The sequence below is a fragment of the Chionomys nivalis genome, chromosome 26, assembly GCF_950005125.1.
Source record: "Chionomys nivalis chromosome 26, mChiNiv1.1, whole genome shotgun sequence".
Classification (NCBI taxonomy): Eukaryota; Metazoa; Chordata; class Mammalia; order Rodentia; family Cricetidae; genus Chionomys; species Chionomys nivalis.
The window spans coordinates 1235663-1252599 of NC_080111.1; the positions used below are offsets into that span (position 1 = coordinate 1235663).

At 44.2% G+C, this 16937-nt stretch overlaps 2 protein-coding genes across 5 annotated transcripts in view; one reads left to right on the top strand and one right to left on the bottom strand.

Annotated features, from left to right (window-relative positions):
• Window positions 1–522: 522 nt before the first annotated feature.
• Ndufb3 (NADH:ubiquinone oxidoreductase subunit B3) lies at window positions 523–6749 on the bottom strand. Of its 2 annotated transcripts, none has more exons than XM_057758407.1 (3): window positions 6516–6749; window positions 3081–3234; window positions 523–935 (listed from the first exon to the last, which is right to left on the bottom strand). In XM_057758407.1, exons 2-3 carry the CDS (start codon window positions 3230–3232, stop codon window positions 779–781), a joined length of 309 nt encoding a protein of 102 aa, XP_057614390.1. In that variant the 5' UTR covers window positions 3233–3234; window positions 6516–6749; the 3' UTR covers window positions 523–778. The 2 variants fall into 2 exon arrangements, with proteins under 2 accessions (XP_057614390.1, XP_057614389.1); XM_057758406.1 differs by having other exon boundaries at window positions 6484–6744.
• A 103-nt stretch (window positions 6750–6852) lies between these two features.
• Hycc2 (hyccin PI4KA lipid kinase complex subunit 2) overlaps window positions 6853–16937 on the top strand; it is a 51653-nt gene continuing 41568 nt past the window's right edge. For 2 of the 3 annotated variants that reach the window (XM_057758403.1, XM_057758405.1), the window contains exon 1: window positions 6853–6944. The gene's annotated coding sequence lies outside the window, so the exon portion shown is untranslated. Of the gene's footprint in view, window positions 6945–6969; window positions 7088–16937 lie in introns of those variants that run through there. The other variant, XM_057758404.1, reaches the window with a different exon arrangement.

Here is a 16937-nt window from a genome sequence, read left to right on the forward strand (position 1 = left end):
CAAACCTACTGGGACTGAAGTCACAGGTTGTGAGCAACCACGGGGTGCCGGGACTCAAACCCAGGTCCTCTAAAGAGCAGCCAAAGATCTTAACTGCTGGGCTATCTCTCCACTCCAGTTTCTTCTTCTTCCTCTTTTTTTTTTGGTTTTTCGAGACAGGGCTTCTCTGTAGCTTTGGAGCCTGTCCTGGAACTAGCTTTTGTAGACCAGGCTGGCCTCAAACTCACAGAGATCTGCCTGCCTCTGCCTCCTGAGTGCTGGAATTAAAGACGTGCGCCACCACCGCCCGGCCAGTTTTTTGTTTTTTATTGGTGCTGCTGGTGGTGGTGGTGGGGTTCTGTGCCTCTGTTAAGTTATCTAAGCCCCGATGGACAGCTCCACACCTACGCACATGCAGGCTCACTGGATTCAGTAGATCACTCCTAGAACACATTTGTTAAGCTGAATTAGGTGACTGCATGCAGAATACACTGCTGCTGGTACCCCAACACCCACAATTCCCAACAAAGTCCAATACACACACGTGCGCGTACACATGCATATTTATTTATTTATTGTGACAGCCTCACTATGTAGCTTAAGTTGACTTTGAATTCATGATCCTCCTGCCTCAGCTTTCCAAGAGCTGGAATTACAGGTACATACATTTTTCTTTCCAACTAAGCATTACAAGACAAAACAAAGTTTTTCTTTACTTAACTAAGCCATTCCTTCAAGGACAAACATTCAGCCAAGGACGCTAGAGAGAGAAGTCAGGAGATAATCCCAGGTGCTGCCTTCAGTGATGCTTCTTATCACCATTTGGGGAGGCCAGGAAGTACTCAGCCCCTACCGCAACCACAAAGGCAGCAAACCCCCACTTGAACCCTTTGAACAGCACACTCATGAAGGAGACGTTCTCCGTGAAGCCGCCCATGTATCGCCAGGCCTCATTGCTGGAAGAAAGGAGAAAAATGACAATCATATGCAATTCTCCGAGCCAAAATACTGAAATGCTACATTAGTATCTTTTGGGTTGTTTTGTTTTGTTTTGAGACAGAGTCTCATCATGCAGCCCTGGCTTCTTGGAACTTTGTAGGCCAGGCTGGCTTTACAGTGATCTCCCTGCCTCTGTGTCCCAAGTGCTGGGATTAAAGGCATGAACCACTGTGCCCGGCATTGTTTTCTTTGTTTGGTTTTGAAACAGGATCTCTCTATATAGGCCAAGCTGTGGCAATACTGCTCCAGTCTCCTGAGCTGTAAACCTCCAGGCACGCACCACCACACCTGCTCCAAAGTTAGACTACTTAATAATGTAAGCCATAGTGGGAATATTTCTGGGCAGAGTAGAATTAAGAATATATGACCAAGTTTCACATATAAAATATGAAGTTGACCTTCTGTTCAAAGTTGACTACTACCTACCCAACATTATTGTCATAAATATTAAGCATGCTGATGTCTAATCTATTTTGGCACAGAAGGATGCACAGCTGACATTATTACTCAAGGGCTCACAGCCATTCCCTGTCGTACAGCCTGAGCTTCAGGAGACTGAGCTCCTGCCCTGGTTGCTCTGACTACGCTGAACAGAAAGGAGAACAGAAAGCCGAGAGCTACAGGAAAAAATGTCTTCTTGTATAGATAATCTACATTAGTGGGGGGCGGGGGGGAATCACCTTACAGAGGACAAAAAAATTAACCAAAAAAAAAAAATCTGCCTCACTAGAAAATATGGAAACAAATCAAACTAGTTTAGATGCCAGAACTACACAAAGACGTTAGAAGTAGCTCTGGCTGTGGGGCTCAGGAACTAGATCAGGCTGGCCTGGAACTTGCAGAAATCCACCTGCCTGAGTGCCGGGATTAAAGGCGTGCGCCACCACACTGGGCCTGTTGCATGTTCTGAACAAAATCTTAGAAGATTAAAACCAGCAATGTACAAAACAAAAATAATTTATCACGAAGAAATAGGGCTCATCCCAGAAAAGCAATACGGCTTAGTATCTGGAAGTTTGTACAGGTAACTCAGCACATTAACAGAAAAGAGACGCTCTCAGGAGAGGGGTGTGCTACAATGAGGGGACTGATTTTACAACAGGAAGGAGAAGCTGAAGTGACAGCAGACCTCCAGCCCAGCGCTCAGAGGCTGAAAGATACGACCACTGCTCACATCAGCCTGAGGGACTTGGTGAGACTCTGCTGCAAAACCACCAGGGGAAAAAAGAAGTTAAGATTCTTTGGTTTCTTTTTCCATGTTACCTATTGCAATCATGTAAGAATAAAGGGAAGTTTACAGTCTGAGAAAGACAAAGTGATGTCTCTGTAGACAAAATGATCATTATTAAAAGAAAAATTTAAAGACATAAAAAAAAAAGTTTACTAGGCCAGGACAGGCACCAAAGCTACAGAGAAACCCTGTCTCGAAAAAACAAAAAACAAAAAAAAAGTTTACTAGGGCAAAAATTTAGCTGATTAATAAATGGGATATAAAAAGTCAGTATGTGAAAATTAATTACAATCTTAATTGTCAATAACATAGCTACAAATAGAGATTTAAAATACCACTTATGATAGTACCAGAAATATAAATAAATTCAACAAAATGTTCAGGATATGTATAAAAAGTAAGGAAATAATGCTTGAAAATTCAAAAAGTCATAAATCACATGTGTTCTAAAAGATTCATCATTATAAAGGCATAAATTACCTCAAGACTGATGTGAGTTCAATAGAAACACGGAAAAGATTCACACCATAAAGTTTATGAAATAGTAAGATCCCAACTAAAGCTAAGAAGCCATTTTTCGCTGGGCCCTTGGGGAGGCAGAGACAGGTGGATCTCTGTGAGTTCAAGGCCATCCTGGTGTACAGAGTTCTAGGAGATAGAGACAGAGCTACACAGAGAAATCCAGTCTCAAGAGAAAAAAAAAAAACAAAAAAAAAAAAAACAGAGCCATTTTCCCCAGGACCCACAGGGTGGAAGGAGGGGCCTCCGCTGAGTCGTCTCTACCGGCAGGTTACATATGCTGTGGCAGATGCATGTCAGTCTTCCTGTCCCAGTACCCAGAGCAAGAAGGACACGCCTAGACTCATCTTACCGAGCCCATGGGTCCCTCAGCCCCCGGGCAGCCAGCTTCTTCTGCACTGTCTCTAGCGGTGTCCCTTCCGTTCTCCACTGCGTGTGATCTGGAAGTACCAGTTTATCATGGCCATGCCCGTGCCCATGCCCGTGCCCGTGCCCAGCAGTCATGTCTACAGGAAAAAGGAAAAGAAGGGAGAGAGAGGCCAAAGTTGATGAGAATGTGTCAAGTGAAATGCTTTTAAAAAGATAAATACCTGACAATTCTGAGTAGAGAGCTTTTATAAAAATATACTAGGATTACTTGGGAGGAAGTGGCAAGTGGTGTACTGTATTTCCAGGCCAGATTGCTACATGGCAGACCATGACTCAAAAAACCAAACAGACAAAATCAACCCCAAAAAGTGTACTATTACATACTTAGTGTATGCTCACAGCTAGGAAATACATACACAATATATGGAACTGAAAACAGCGAGTAGCCCTACCGCTCAAATACCCACTCACTACATATGCTAACAGTAACACTTCTGTAGTCTTCACATGCTCAGCACATGGGACTTTACAGGCAGTAACTGTACTGCTTCTAAAACAACTTTGAATTTAAATTAAAAATACAGATTCCCCCCCCTAGACCTGGTGGCTCACAAATTTAATCCCAGCACTTGGAAGGCAGAGGCAAACAGATCTCTGAGTTCTTCTAAGCCAGCCTGGTCTATAGTCAATTTCAGGACCATCAGGGCTTTGTGTAGAGAGACTCTTACAAAATCAAACACACAAACCCAACTAAAACAAAACAAAATCAACCAAACACTTCTTATAGATGAAGACAATGAGACTCTAAGCAGTAAGTCAATGCTATAACTAGTCTCTCTCTCTCTCTCTTTTTTTGGTTTTTTGAGACAGGGTTTCTCTGTGGTTTTGGAGCCTGTCCTGGAACTAGCTCTTGTAGACCAGGCTGGTCTCGAACTCACAGAGATCCGCCTGCCTCTGCCTCCCGAGTGGTGGGGTTAAAGGCGTGCGCCACCACCGCCCGGCTTCTCTCTTTCTCTCTGTCATCCGGTTTTTCAAGATATGATTTCTCTGGAGAGCTCTGGCTTTTGTTCTGAAGCCAGGCTGGCCTTGAAGTTCCAGCGACCTATCTGCCTGCTCTGCCTCTGGAGTGTTGGGGTTACTGTTATTTCAAAATAGCCATAAATCAAACAATAAAATCTCAAATGTTCGAAGGAAGAGTTTAAAATCATCTTTTTTTGAACCACTAATAGCTATAAAATCAAAGAAAATCCCTGAAGCTTTCTGGACTTCTATTGCCTCACATAACAAGGATAAAAATCTACCTTCCAAGATTGGGAAATGCGGAAAACACACTGTAGTGTGCCTTCCATTTTCACATCTGAGTGGTGAGACTATGTCTGAGCACAACTGTTCTGGGAAAACTGTTATGACCTAGAAAATGGAACATCTGCTGGGTGTGCGGGCACCCGCCTTCAATCCTTGCACTCGGGAGGCAGAGGCAGGTGAATTTCTTGAGTTCCAGGCCAGCCTGGAAAAACAAAACGTAAACAAACAACAAAAAGAACATTTGGATACCTATGGCCACCAATTCCTCTCCTGGATCTGTGCTGTCTTGTTAGGTAGCCACTAACCTCTGGAATGTGGCTATGCAGCTAAGGAACCTAGAATTTTAACTTTTTAAAAAGACCTTATTTGTGTGTCTGTGAGTGTGACATGCATGCATGGGAGGGAGGCCAGAGAAGGTATTGCATCCCCTAAATCTGAATAATAGGTGAGCGTGAGCTGTCTGGTGTGGGTACTAGGAACTAAACTCAGGTCCCCTGGGAGAGGACCAAGTACCAAAGTAAATTCAATTATAAGAAACTACTAAAGTGTCTTTGGAATTATCTGGTGTATGAATATACTTTTCAACCTTATAAATACAAGCACAGACCAAGTATTTATATTTATGTAAATAATATGGATATACTGTATATATAACGTACATAAAATTTTAAGACAGTATGAAATGTAGAACAGTTCATTAATAATACAGAGTGTATATATGTGTGTCCATGTGTGTGAATATATATAAATATCCCCAAGACAGGGTTTTGCTGTACTGGAACTCGATCTGTAGACCAGGCTGGTGTTGAACTCAGAAATCCACCTGCCCCTGCCTCCCAAGAGCTACGATTAAAGGCGTGTGCTACCATGTTTGGCTTCAGAGTATATCCTTAAATGAGAGTACATTTAATCTATTAGATGACTTTTTTCTTACTTTTAGCATCTACTAGATGCAATTTAATACTACATGCATGGCTTCCATTACGTTTCTCTTGGACATTGCTACTTGAGAGAAATTTCTGTAAGTATATGACAAGGAATATGTTTTATCAGACTTTTTTCAGAATGAAGCACACATAACTTTATCAATGGGGTAGGTGCCACTCCATCTTACAGGAACAGTTTTATTTACTTGAGACAGTCTTACCTAACTCAATCTGACCACAAACTTGATATGTATTCAGGGATGACTTAGAACTCTCAATTCTTCTGTCTCTATTTCTCCCAGGTGATACAAGTGCAGACCTGTGCATATGCCTGGCTCCTATTTTCAAAGGAATCTTTATTTAAAGCCTCACTGATTTGTGTGTGCACGCGTCCATATAAAGGTCAGAGGACAACTTAAAGGAACCGGTTTCCTCCTCACACCATGGGAAAGGTGAGTTACACTGTACTGAGCACTCAACGGCGGGAAATCACTTCCCTTACAGGACTGCTCATTTAAGGACAGTAAAGAAATAAACTCAACAAAGACCGAACGTGTAATTATGGAAAACTGAAACGCTACCTGCTTATGTCAGAAGCCAACTTAGAAGTTAGGTGATGACCAACCTCTACCCAAGGTGGCTTGTTCTAATACAGAACGTGTTGGCTTACTTTCCCTACGGGATGCTTCTTCCATTCCGTGTAATTTCACAGGGCTTTCACGTATAAAACTGAAATTTCCCTCATCTAAATACTGAGATGACCATAAAAATATAAGAAAAGCCGAATGAAATGCTATTACTTTGGCACCCAATCCTTAACCGTAGGAATATGCAATGGACGTGATTTTGTGAGGCATCTGGTGGAATTTTTCTAGGTTAAGTATTTTCGGATCGGGGACTGTTCTTTACCCCCCAAAAAAGCCAGGAGGCGAGGAGGAAATTGCGGGTGACAGCGGCGGGAGTGGAGGTCGGGGTGTCTGGGATTGAAGCGCTATAATAACCATCGGGGCCTCCTCCATCCGCCTCCGCTCAGCTCGGGCGCACTCGGCCTCAGCGCTCCCCTCCTCCCGGTCCCTCTCAGCACTTCTGCACTCCCCCTGGACCCAGTCTGGATGATTCCTAACCCAGAGGTCGCCCACCAGCTCCCTAAATTACCTGACAGCAATCTGACCTCTCAGGACACTCACTATTCAACCTTCCAGACGGAGCCAACCGGAAACGGACGTTGTCGACGGGCGTTCCTCACCGCAGGAAAGCGCAGAAGACGATAAGCGTTCCGACCCCGGCGCAAGGCTCCCAGACGAGGGAGAAAGACGACGGCGTAAGAAAAACTGGACATCGAGACCGTTTCCCACACTCCGCAGCCAGCATCCGACTGAGCTCGGGGACGCTGAGGAGACGGGTAAGAAAAGCGCGTTTTCCTTGTTCCCGGGCGGACTCTTTTAGGCGGAGCACCGGAGGGAGGGCCGAGGCGGCGGCGCGGCCAATGGGAGCGGCTGTTATTGAGCGCGCCGGCCCACTCAATGAGAGGGCCGGTTGTTATGCTGCAGTTGGCAGGCTGCTGCGGGAGGCGGTGGCGGTGGCGGTGGGAAGCCCGAGGCTGCTGCGGGTGACAGGTAGGTGGGGGACGCGCACGGTGCCGGGGGAGGAGGTGTCAACTCCGGCTGCGGTCGCGGGAGCCGGCGGGGGGCGTATCCCGAGCCCTGCACACCCGGTAGCCAGCCCGGAGGGTCGTGTGGAGGAGGCGGTTTGGGGCTCAGTGAGTGTCGTGGGGGCGACTTGGGGGGCCTAGCGAGGGCGTTGAGGGTGTGGATGGGGAAGGAGACAGGAGCAGGGCGCGGGCGGTGAGGGCTGAAGGGATTTCTTGCAGGAAGACTCAGGCCAGAGAAGGACGCGGCGTTTGCAGACACCTGAGTGAAATCCTCGGGGTTGTTGTCAGGGTGCGGAGGAGAAAGAGGTTTCTTGGTGGTCGGAGCTAGAAACTAGCGACTGGTACATTATGTAACCCCTGGCAGTTATTTTTCTCCCCCCGAACAACTCGACCCAGCGTCACGGAAGAGGAGCTCTTGCAAGCCGTTGATAGACGTGATCACTTTCTTGTTGTCGCTGGCTCCCGTGTTTTCCTACCCAGGCAGGCTCTGGAGGAGGAGGACAGCGTGAAGGCAGGAGTAGTCACGAAGCGCTTATCCCAAATAAGGACTTGGCTTGAGACACGACACGACGTTAAGCTCGAGATGGGCGAAATGTTTTGTAGTAAACGCATTGGCTGCTTTGCAGCGCAGGAACGGATAGAGTGTTTAACCTCCAGCAAAGTGGAGAGCCTTCTAAATCCAGAGAGGAAGGTAAACTCAGATTAGAAAACGGACAGTAAGTTAGTTGGTCGACAACTTGCCCCCAATATATGGATGCTAAGGATGGGGAAAATAAGATGGTACTCTAAACAGGGGGGAGCCACCTTTTGAGTGATTTGCTTCGTTAAGTCTGAGGAACTAGTTGTGAGTTGTAAATTCACGGTCTGAATGGTGGGATACAGTACCAAAAACAAACTCCCGTCTCAGCGTGTGTTGTGGAAGGGCTTTTGCTTGTATAGCTCATTGGAAAACTCCTCTGAGAAGACTGGGATACAGTTTTAAAAGCAGCGCTATAAATTGCTGAAGGGTAGGCTCTTGACATGCTGCCTTCAAGTCAGAAGATGAGGATTAACGTAGTATCAGGAAGTGTCTCTTCTTTCTGGGCTTGTTTTTGAACTACATGTTAGGACAACTTTCTAAGATCTGATTTTTTTTTCCTACTCTTGGTCATTTGTGTTCGTACATATAAAATTAGAATTTTTGTTTTTTCTTTCTCAGAATATCTTCTGAAACGAAATGGGTGATTAGGATTTATTTTGAAATGTCCAGTGAACTGAGGTATTTGTTAGCGCCTTAAATATAGTTTTAAAATTATGCTGGTGTTTCATTCCTCGTCTTATCTTTTTACAAGAATGTTACCTTAGCCCTAAAGAAAACATATTTTTGCTTTAGGTGAAATACTCTCATGCTTTCCATACCTATGAACAAGTTTTGCCTTTAGGTGGGTTGATTTAAGAGAGTGTGTGTGTGTTTCTGTGTTTCTCTTATGTAACCAGCCTACTCTAGCTAAGAGAACTAATGGCTGATTTCTAGTGGCCAGTAGGTGTCATTGTAGACTGCCGTAAATCGAACAGGCAGTAGGGAATTACCAAATAGTTTAAAAAACACTATCCCAAATTATCATTTACTAGAATCTGAACGGTTATAAATCATAGAGATTTTGTTTTCTGAAATATTTCCATGTCAAAGCCATTGGTAAATAAATTGAAACATTGGTTGTAAGGAAATATTAGTGCTTGCTTCAAAATGGATCTTGAAAAATTTGTTTTTTTTAATATAACCCTTAAGCGGCCCCCCCCCCCCCAGTCTCTGTAGACTAGGATGGCCTTGAACTCACAGAGATCCATCCACCTCTACCTCCCAAGTACAGGGGTTAAGGGCGTGCGCCACCACAGCCAGGCCCACAAGCTGTCCTAGTGGGCAGTATGGGTTTGTTTCATTGTTAGTACACAGCTTTGACAGCTTCTTGTAGTGTATGAAGTTCTAGAATAATCTTTAGCCTACATAATTAAAAACTAAATAATATGATAAAATATGGGCAGAAGTTTCAACCCAGTTGTATTGTCAACACAACAAAACAGTATTTTGCTGTTCTTTTAATGCCAGAACAACAGCATTGTTTCCTCTTACATCTTTACCTGGCTAGTAGACTGTTTACTTTTCCCATGACAGGCATGGAATACTTCTCGGTGTCTCAAATGTAAAATCTATGACAACGGTTTACACTGACTGTTGATACAGTTCTCTGCTGTGCAGCCATCTGATGAGCCCCCTTTCCAACTCTGTTCCTATGCTCGCTGTTAATACAGTGCTTCCAAAAAGGAGGGAGGCTTAGGGACCGGTGAGCTGGCCGGGCAGGTATAACCCCTGCCATGCAGGCGTGAGGATTAGATTTTGGGTCTCCAGGACCCACATAAATGCCAGACGGGCGTTGGTGGCCAGTTCATAATCCCGGCACTTGGGGGGCAGAGACGGAATCCCCAGTGCAGCTGGCCAGCTGGACTAGTCAGATTGGCGTGCTCGGGGCTCAGCTGAGCGTGCGACAGTGCACATGAAGTGGAGCGTGGATGAAGAAGCCGCTGGTGTCAGACTCTGCCTTCACATGCGTTCTCATCTGCACATATGTGCGCCCACACATCACATATATACACACAGCACACACACAGGAGTCGGACCTACTTTGAGAATCCTCTATGAAGATAGCGATATCTCAAAATATCCAGGAGGTTTTTTAGTTTTTTAAAAAGGGGACACGCATATGTTGTATCTGCGCTTCCCTTTAGAGTCTTAGTGCAGGGAGGGTATGAAGGAAGGAGATGACTGATTTCGTTTATATGTGGCCTTCACTTTAGAGTCTGATCCAATCCAGCTTCTGTCACGCAGAGCTGCGAACCAGTAACAGCAGTGTTAACTGTGAGCCAGCTGCCAAATCTGCCAGCATTTTATAGTTCAATAAACTGTTTCCATTTCATGTCGTAGCTAGGGCAGCTTTTCTAGCCAGAAGCTGAAGTTGCCGAAACTAAGGATGTACTGAACGTTTTGGGCTGAGTTGGTTTTTACTTGGCACGTCACTGCTTTCCATAAGCCAAGCCATTTTCTTTCACAAGTTGGCCCTATACAAATTAGTTGGCACAGATGCATACTCACCTTGTTTCCGATGTGTCAGAAAGCTGTACTGTCCTTGAGTTAAATTAAAATCGAGAAATAAGAATTGTAAGTCTAACCTGCTGGTGGCAGTGCAGCCTTTAATCCAGACCCTGGGAGGCGGCAGCAACAGGTGGATTGAGTTTAGAGGCCAGCCTGGCCTACAGAGCGAGTTCTGGGACAGCCACAGCTACACAGAGAAACCAAAAACAAAACAAAACAAAACAAAAAACTAAATTTAATTTAAAAAAGAATTGCAAGTTTACTTGATTAAACAGTTTTCAGTGAAACTTTGATGTAATTATGTAGATTGATATATGAACAGGTGTTTGCTCAATAATAAGTAGTAAACTTAGAATTGCAAATCTTTTGACCTTAACATGGGTTAAGTTTAGAAATTCATAGACTTTAGACTTAATGTTTAGGGGTTTGGCTGTTTGGAGACAAGTATGAAAAGAAGAAGTAAATGGGAATATATAAAGTGATATGGTTTAAGTATTCATAAAATTATAATAATTTTTAGGTTTGAGGATTAACTGCCAAAATAACAGTCATAGAATATGGTAAAGGGCACTGACATTGGCTGGTAAAGATGGGTCATCAAATGGTCATTTTGTTACAGAGTAACTGTAGCCTTCAAAAAATTTAAATGTTAATTTATCATACATCACATGGCTTTCTTTTTCCTTATTTTGAGACAAGTATTGCTGTGTAGCTCTGGCTGGTTATGAATTCATAAATATCCTCCCCTTTCCAAGGTGCTGGGCTCACGGGTGGCACTAACCACCTGGCTGTATTTTCTCTTTTATCATCTTTTTAATGTACTGAAGCTAGAATCTTGATGGTATCTTTTTCGCTGTTTGCTTTTGCTCTGGGGTATTTTGAGATGGGGATCCTCTAGTACTCCAAACTGGATGATTTGTCTCTGCCTTCTGAATGGTGAGATTGCAAGCGTGCTTCATCCCTGGGAGGTCTTAAACCAGACCTGGTATTGTACACCTGTGATCCCAGAGCTTAACTGTATAGCAAGTATGAGGTCATCCTAGGCTACATGAGACCCTGTCTCAAACACAAAAGACAAAACAGAGATTTTGTTTATATATTTCTTATCTAAGTAATCCTAGGTTCTTGGGAAAATGATTTGTTATTGTGCATGCATGCATGCTTTGTGGGGATGCATGTGTGATTAGAGGACAACTGTGAGGTCCTCTTGTTCCCCTGTGAGCCATCTCATCTCTGAGCGAGATAGCCTTGGTTCTAGGGGCTTTTTATTTTTATCATTTACTTAGTTTTGTTTTGAGTCAGGATCTTCTGTCCTGAATACTGGCCTTGAACTCCTGATACTGCCTCAGGAGCTGGAATTGTAGCTACGTGCCATCAAACCAAACTACTTTATCTTTTTTGAAAAGTATTTCATTAGCCAGACAGTAGTGGGACAAACCTTTCATCCCAGCACTTGGAAGGCTGAGGCAGGAGGTTCTCTGTGAGTTCAAACCAGCCTGGTCTACAGAGTTAAGTTCCAGGACAGCCAGGGCTGCATAGAGAAACCCTGTCTCCTTATCTCAAAAAACAAGCAAACAAAAAAAAAAAGTGCTTCATTTATTTAGTGTATATGTGTGTCTGCCTGTGTGGCTTACATGTGTGGAGGTCAGTTGGCACACAGTTACAGACACTTATGGGGTACTATATGGTGTTTTACTGTGTACATACATTGGACAGCATACACTATATAACGTTCAAATCAGGGTGACCTTTCTCAGCTCCTTCATTGTTTATCTTTTGTGTGTATGTGGTGAGAAGATTCACACCTGAGCTGCTTTGAGATAGAGGTGACTGCGGTTCTCTGTGCTCCTCCCACTACAGCAGAGCATCAGAGTTTGTACCCTACCTCTGCTGACAGCACCCGTTAGCTAACCTCTGGTGACCACTGCTTCATTCTGTCTCTGTAGAAGAGCGAGGTCATGTGATAGCTGTCTTTCTGTAACTAACACTTAACATAACGTACAGTAGGTCTATCCATGTCAAAATTTCATCCTTTAACTCAATGGTACTCTACTATGTATTTGACCCATTTTCTTTGTTCATTCAGCAGTTGGTAGAAATTAAGCTGATTTTATTATTTTTTTGGTTTTTGTGAATAGTACTTCAACGGGAAACCAGTGTCTCTCAATACAGATTTTCATTCCCTTGGATATATATATATATATATATATATATATATATATATATATATCTCCAGTACAGCTGGTCTTTGTATCTTATAATGTTGTATGATGTAATCTTTTGTGTGGGTCTGTGGAGTAAGCTGCAGAGGGGCCAGGTTATTTTCCATTTTCTGTAAGAATGAAGAACATTCCAGAGGCTAGGGATATAGTTTGGCAGTAGAGTGTTAGCGTGGGCTGCAAGGCCCTAGGCCAGTGTGAACAGTGTGAACAAAAGAAAAATCCGTAAATGACATCACCCCCAGCTTTGCTAAGACATCAAATAAGAGTTTAAAGTTGTTGGGCGGGCACGATGGCTCAGTGGTAAAGGCTTTCACCTCAAAGCCTGTTGATCTGAGCCCAGTCCCCAACACCCACATCAGCGTGGACGGAGAGAAGCAGCTCCTGAAAGTTGTTCCCGTGTCCCCACACATACACGGTGGCATATGTGGCCACGTGTTCCCGTGTCCCCACACATACACGGTGGCATGTGTCCCCACGCACATGCCACACACAAATAGATCATTGTAGAAATGGTTTAAGATGCACGTGCAAAAGACACTAAGTGGAAAGCATGAAGGATTTGCTCAAGATTTTTATGAATTATAGAAATGGGATAATGAGAATCAGCCTTAACTTCTGCTATAAATCTGAATCTGTTTCTCTCCTTTTCAAGAATTAGTGCAACTTTTGAACATCTTCTTTTCAATAAAATGTTTTATTTCCTAATTCTGATTTTCTTGCAGTTTGTTTTTCTGGTAACAGTTTTGTTACTTTTCTGCACTATATATAACCTGTGGTGTTGGCAAGAGACTGCAGTGCTGTAGCATGGTGGTTGTCAGTGTCCTGGACGCCTTCCCTGTGCAGCTGAGTTGTGGCTGTGCTGTGCCCCTAGCGAGCCGAGGCTCGCAGTCAGTCTTGCTTCCTCCTCGCTCGCCCCTTCCACACAGCAGAGATATCTGCCTCCTTGTCTGCATTACGTTGAGGGACCTCTAAAGTGACTGGAGAACCACAGGTTTGCTGCTAAAGTCACTTTCTTCCTTACAGTTGGGAATTGTATTTTGATTGCTAAAAACAGATAAATAACCTCCACCTAGCCAGGTGTGGTGGCGCACACCTTTAATCCCAGGACTCAGGAGGCAGAGGCAGGTGGATCTCTGAGTTCGAGGACAGCCTGGTCTACAGTCACAGCTACACAGAGAAACCCTGTCTTGAAAAAAAATCACTTCTTTATTTAAATTCTTAAGAATCGGAAATAAATAGTGTAGCTGTCAGGTACCCAGGCTCCTCGTTTCCCCTTTGTCCTCCTTAGTTTGTGTTTTCCATTCTCAAGGTCCCCCAGTGACACCAGCTGACCAGTTCTAGGCAGAAGAAAGAAAAGTGGCGCACATTCATCTTTTAGGAAACAACTTCAGAAACCCTATGCAGGAGTTGTTTGATTTATAGCAAGTGAAACTCGGTCTTTTGTTATACATAATTGCAAATAAAGCTGGAAAATGGCCATTGCCCAGCATTTGTAGACTCGACCTGTGGGCTGGGGACAGGGCTCTGTGCCGTCTGTAAACTAGTATTCCTTTTCACGCTTGCTGCTTCTCCTCTGCTGTGTCGGTCACTGCCTGCCATTCAGCCGTTCATTCGCTATGAGCTAAAGAGCTAGAGATGCGAATCCTACAGAGAACGTGCTCTGCTCCAGAGAAGCTGGGGTTTAATCTAGAGATGTGAATCCTACAGAGAAGGTGCTCTGCTCCAGAGAAGCTGGGGTTTAATCTAGAGATGCAAATCCTACAGAGAGTGTGCTCTGCTCCAGAGAAGCTGGGGTTTAATAGTAGGATTTATAAACTTTTTTGTTTTTGTGTTTTGCTTTGTTTTTTGAAACACAGTTTCTCTGTAGCTTTAGAGCCTGTCCTGGAATTCACTCTGTAGACCAGGCTGGCCTCGAACTCACAGAGATCCGACTGCCTCTGCCTCCCGAGTGCTGGGGTTAAAGGTGTGTGCCACCACCACCTGACAGAATAAGTTTCTGACAAGAAAATTGCTGAGTTTTAAGATTTATTGGGAATAGCTCTCACTATGCCTTTGTCTACCACATCAGTTTTTACAAGGTGTAAGAGGGAGAGGAGGAGGAGACCTTTTGGAGGGGTGTTAATAAGTGGAATGCAAGGAGCTTTTTTATGTTCTAAGACAGAAGAAAAAGGCTGTTCCCAAACCCAAGAGGAGGGGTCCTAAGAGTCACGCTCATGTATTTTATGTGCCACCAACGTTTGTCCTCTGATTTGGGACCCATGTATCAGCTGGTCTTAGATGCCCCTTTCCTGAAGAATGTGTACTGATGCACCACCTGGTATAAGTAGCCTCGTTCCAAGAGGCTCAAGAGATGGCTTCAGCACATAGTTCATCTCTGAGGTGTATTTGTCAGTGTTATCCAGAACAACCGCCAAGAAAGGATGCTTGCGTATCATATGAAATTGGTTAGAAGGCTCAAAACTGCAAGGTAGTTAGTTGGTAAGCAGCACAACAGTTAGTGGTGTAGCTCCTTTCCGTGTCCAGATGCTTGAAAGCCAGAGGTGATGTAGTTAGCCTACCCCAGGAAGGGCAGAGGATGTCCTGGGGAAGGCGTGTGTGGACAGGAAGAGCCCTCTTGCTTGGAAGGGTTAGCACTGTTCTGTTTGGGCCTTCGGCAGATTGTGTGATCCCCCACCCCAGTAAAGGGAATCTGTGTCTGTCAGTCTACAGATAGTTGACTGTCATTCATAGTATCCTCAAATAGCACCTAGGGTGATATTTATCTAAATACATAGGTAAATGAGATAGATATTTTTATCCAGGGTGGGACACAAATATATCATAAACAGTAATGAATATAAACAATGATATTTTAATGTCTCTAATAACTATTAACTTGACAATGAAAATAGCTGTAATTTCTATTAGTATCCAAATCACGAAATCTTTGTGCCCCCATGTACATTCGTAATCTAGTGAGAGTGTAAGTCCTAGTTATAGACAATAAAAGACTTAGAACTTGGTTCTTTTTGAAGGGTTATGAATTCTGTTCGCATCCCTGGCCTAGGTTGACAGCCTGTTGGGGTGGGAGAGGAAGGCTGCGTTGATGGAGGGAAGAGCGTGTGAGAGTTAAGAGCTGGACAGTTACAGTTAGCACATAGTTCGGGTATCGCCAAGAGGAGAGCAGCTGAAGACAGTAATGCTTGGAGAAGTGAGACAGCCTGGGTTCTCATGGACATGCACATCAGTATGGGTGATGGAGTGCTGAGTGTGGGGTGCGTGCCTGTCGTTCCTGCACTCGATCCGCTTCGCTTGGGCTGCGGGTGGGGTGCGTGCCTGTCGTTCCTGCAGTCAGTCCTCTTAGGCTGCATATGGGGTGCGTGCCTGTCGTTCCTGCACTCAGGCCGGAGGATTGATTACAAGTTCAGTGCCAGCCTGGCTTGCCTAACAAGACCTGTTTCCAGAAAGAGGGAGGAGGGAAGGAAGGGAGGGAGGGAGGGAAGGAGGGAAGGAAAGAAGGGTTGGAACTCAGTGTTTAATTTATGTCTCAATCCCTGCTAACAGGGCCATTTGTTCTAAGTCTAGTGAGCAAGCACTAATTCAAAAAACCACTTAGCCAAGCCATTATATCCATATCTGGTCCCCTCTCTTTTAGGTCTTTTTATATCTTAGACGTCATGTAAAGCTGAGCCTACTGAGGTATTTCCCTTTCCTTCTCCTAGCAGGATGCTTCTTTGTTGTAGAAATGCCAGCTTATTATATGAAACCACATGGAAACCAAAATCAATTTTTTTTCTTTTCTTTGTGTTGTAGGGAATTTTACAAGGCCACATAATAAGGTGGAGGTGACATTTTGTAGGAGTAAAAGCCCTAGATCTAGAACCATTTCTTTCCTCTTACTTGGTTTTTGTGGCCTGCTGCAGTCTCATTGTATAACTGCTCCAGTCAAAGTTAGCAGTAATGTGGCCACAGTAGTTACAGCCAATCTTCAGATAATAGCTGGGCTCTGTTTGTCCTTTAAAGGAAAAGGTGTATTTATTGCCTTGTAAAATCTCTGTGACCTTGCAAATAGTGATCGGCAGAGCATCCCTCAGACTCTATCAGGGATGCTACGGGAAGGAGTGGGTATGCTAGACACTGCTTTCTGTCGTGAAATGGTTTGTGGAACTTGTTTTTACTTTTTGATTCAAAGAAGTCATTAAGCCAGGTGGTGGTGGCACACGCCTTTAATCCCAGCAGATGAATCTCTGTGAGTTCGAGGCCAGCCTGGTCTACAGAGTGAGTCCAAGACAATCTCCAAAACTACACAGAGAGAGCCTGTCTCTAAAAATTTAAAAAAGTCATTAAGTCATGTCTAACTAGAAAATAGAGAAGCGGAGGTCCTCTCTTGCATAGTGAGGAGGGGAAAAGAGCTAAGTGTGTCTGTCACTTCCATTATTGATGGGATGCTGCCGGCACTTCAGTCTGGGACTTGTTAATCGCAGCGCTCGGTTCTTGAAGATGGGGTAGGTTCTATGGTCACTATGAATACTTTCTTCCAGGGTACAAAAGCTAGGCAAGGAGCTGTTTCTAGAAAGGAGAACGAGCATCGTCAGAAGGAGCCATAGTTCTTTCTCTTAACGGGGTCATT

What these genes read in the sequence shown, in the direction of transcription:
- Ndufb3 (XM_057758407.1), bottom strand. Translation starts at nt 3,232, where the DNA reads ATGACTGCTGGGCACGGGCACGGGCATGGGCACGGGCATGGCCATGAT. An exon ending in CTGAGGGACCCATGGGCTCG is followed by an intron (nt 936 to 3,080) that starts GTAAGATGAGTC and finishes CCTTTCTTCCAG; the next exon opens with CAATGAGGCCTGGCGATACA.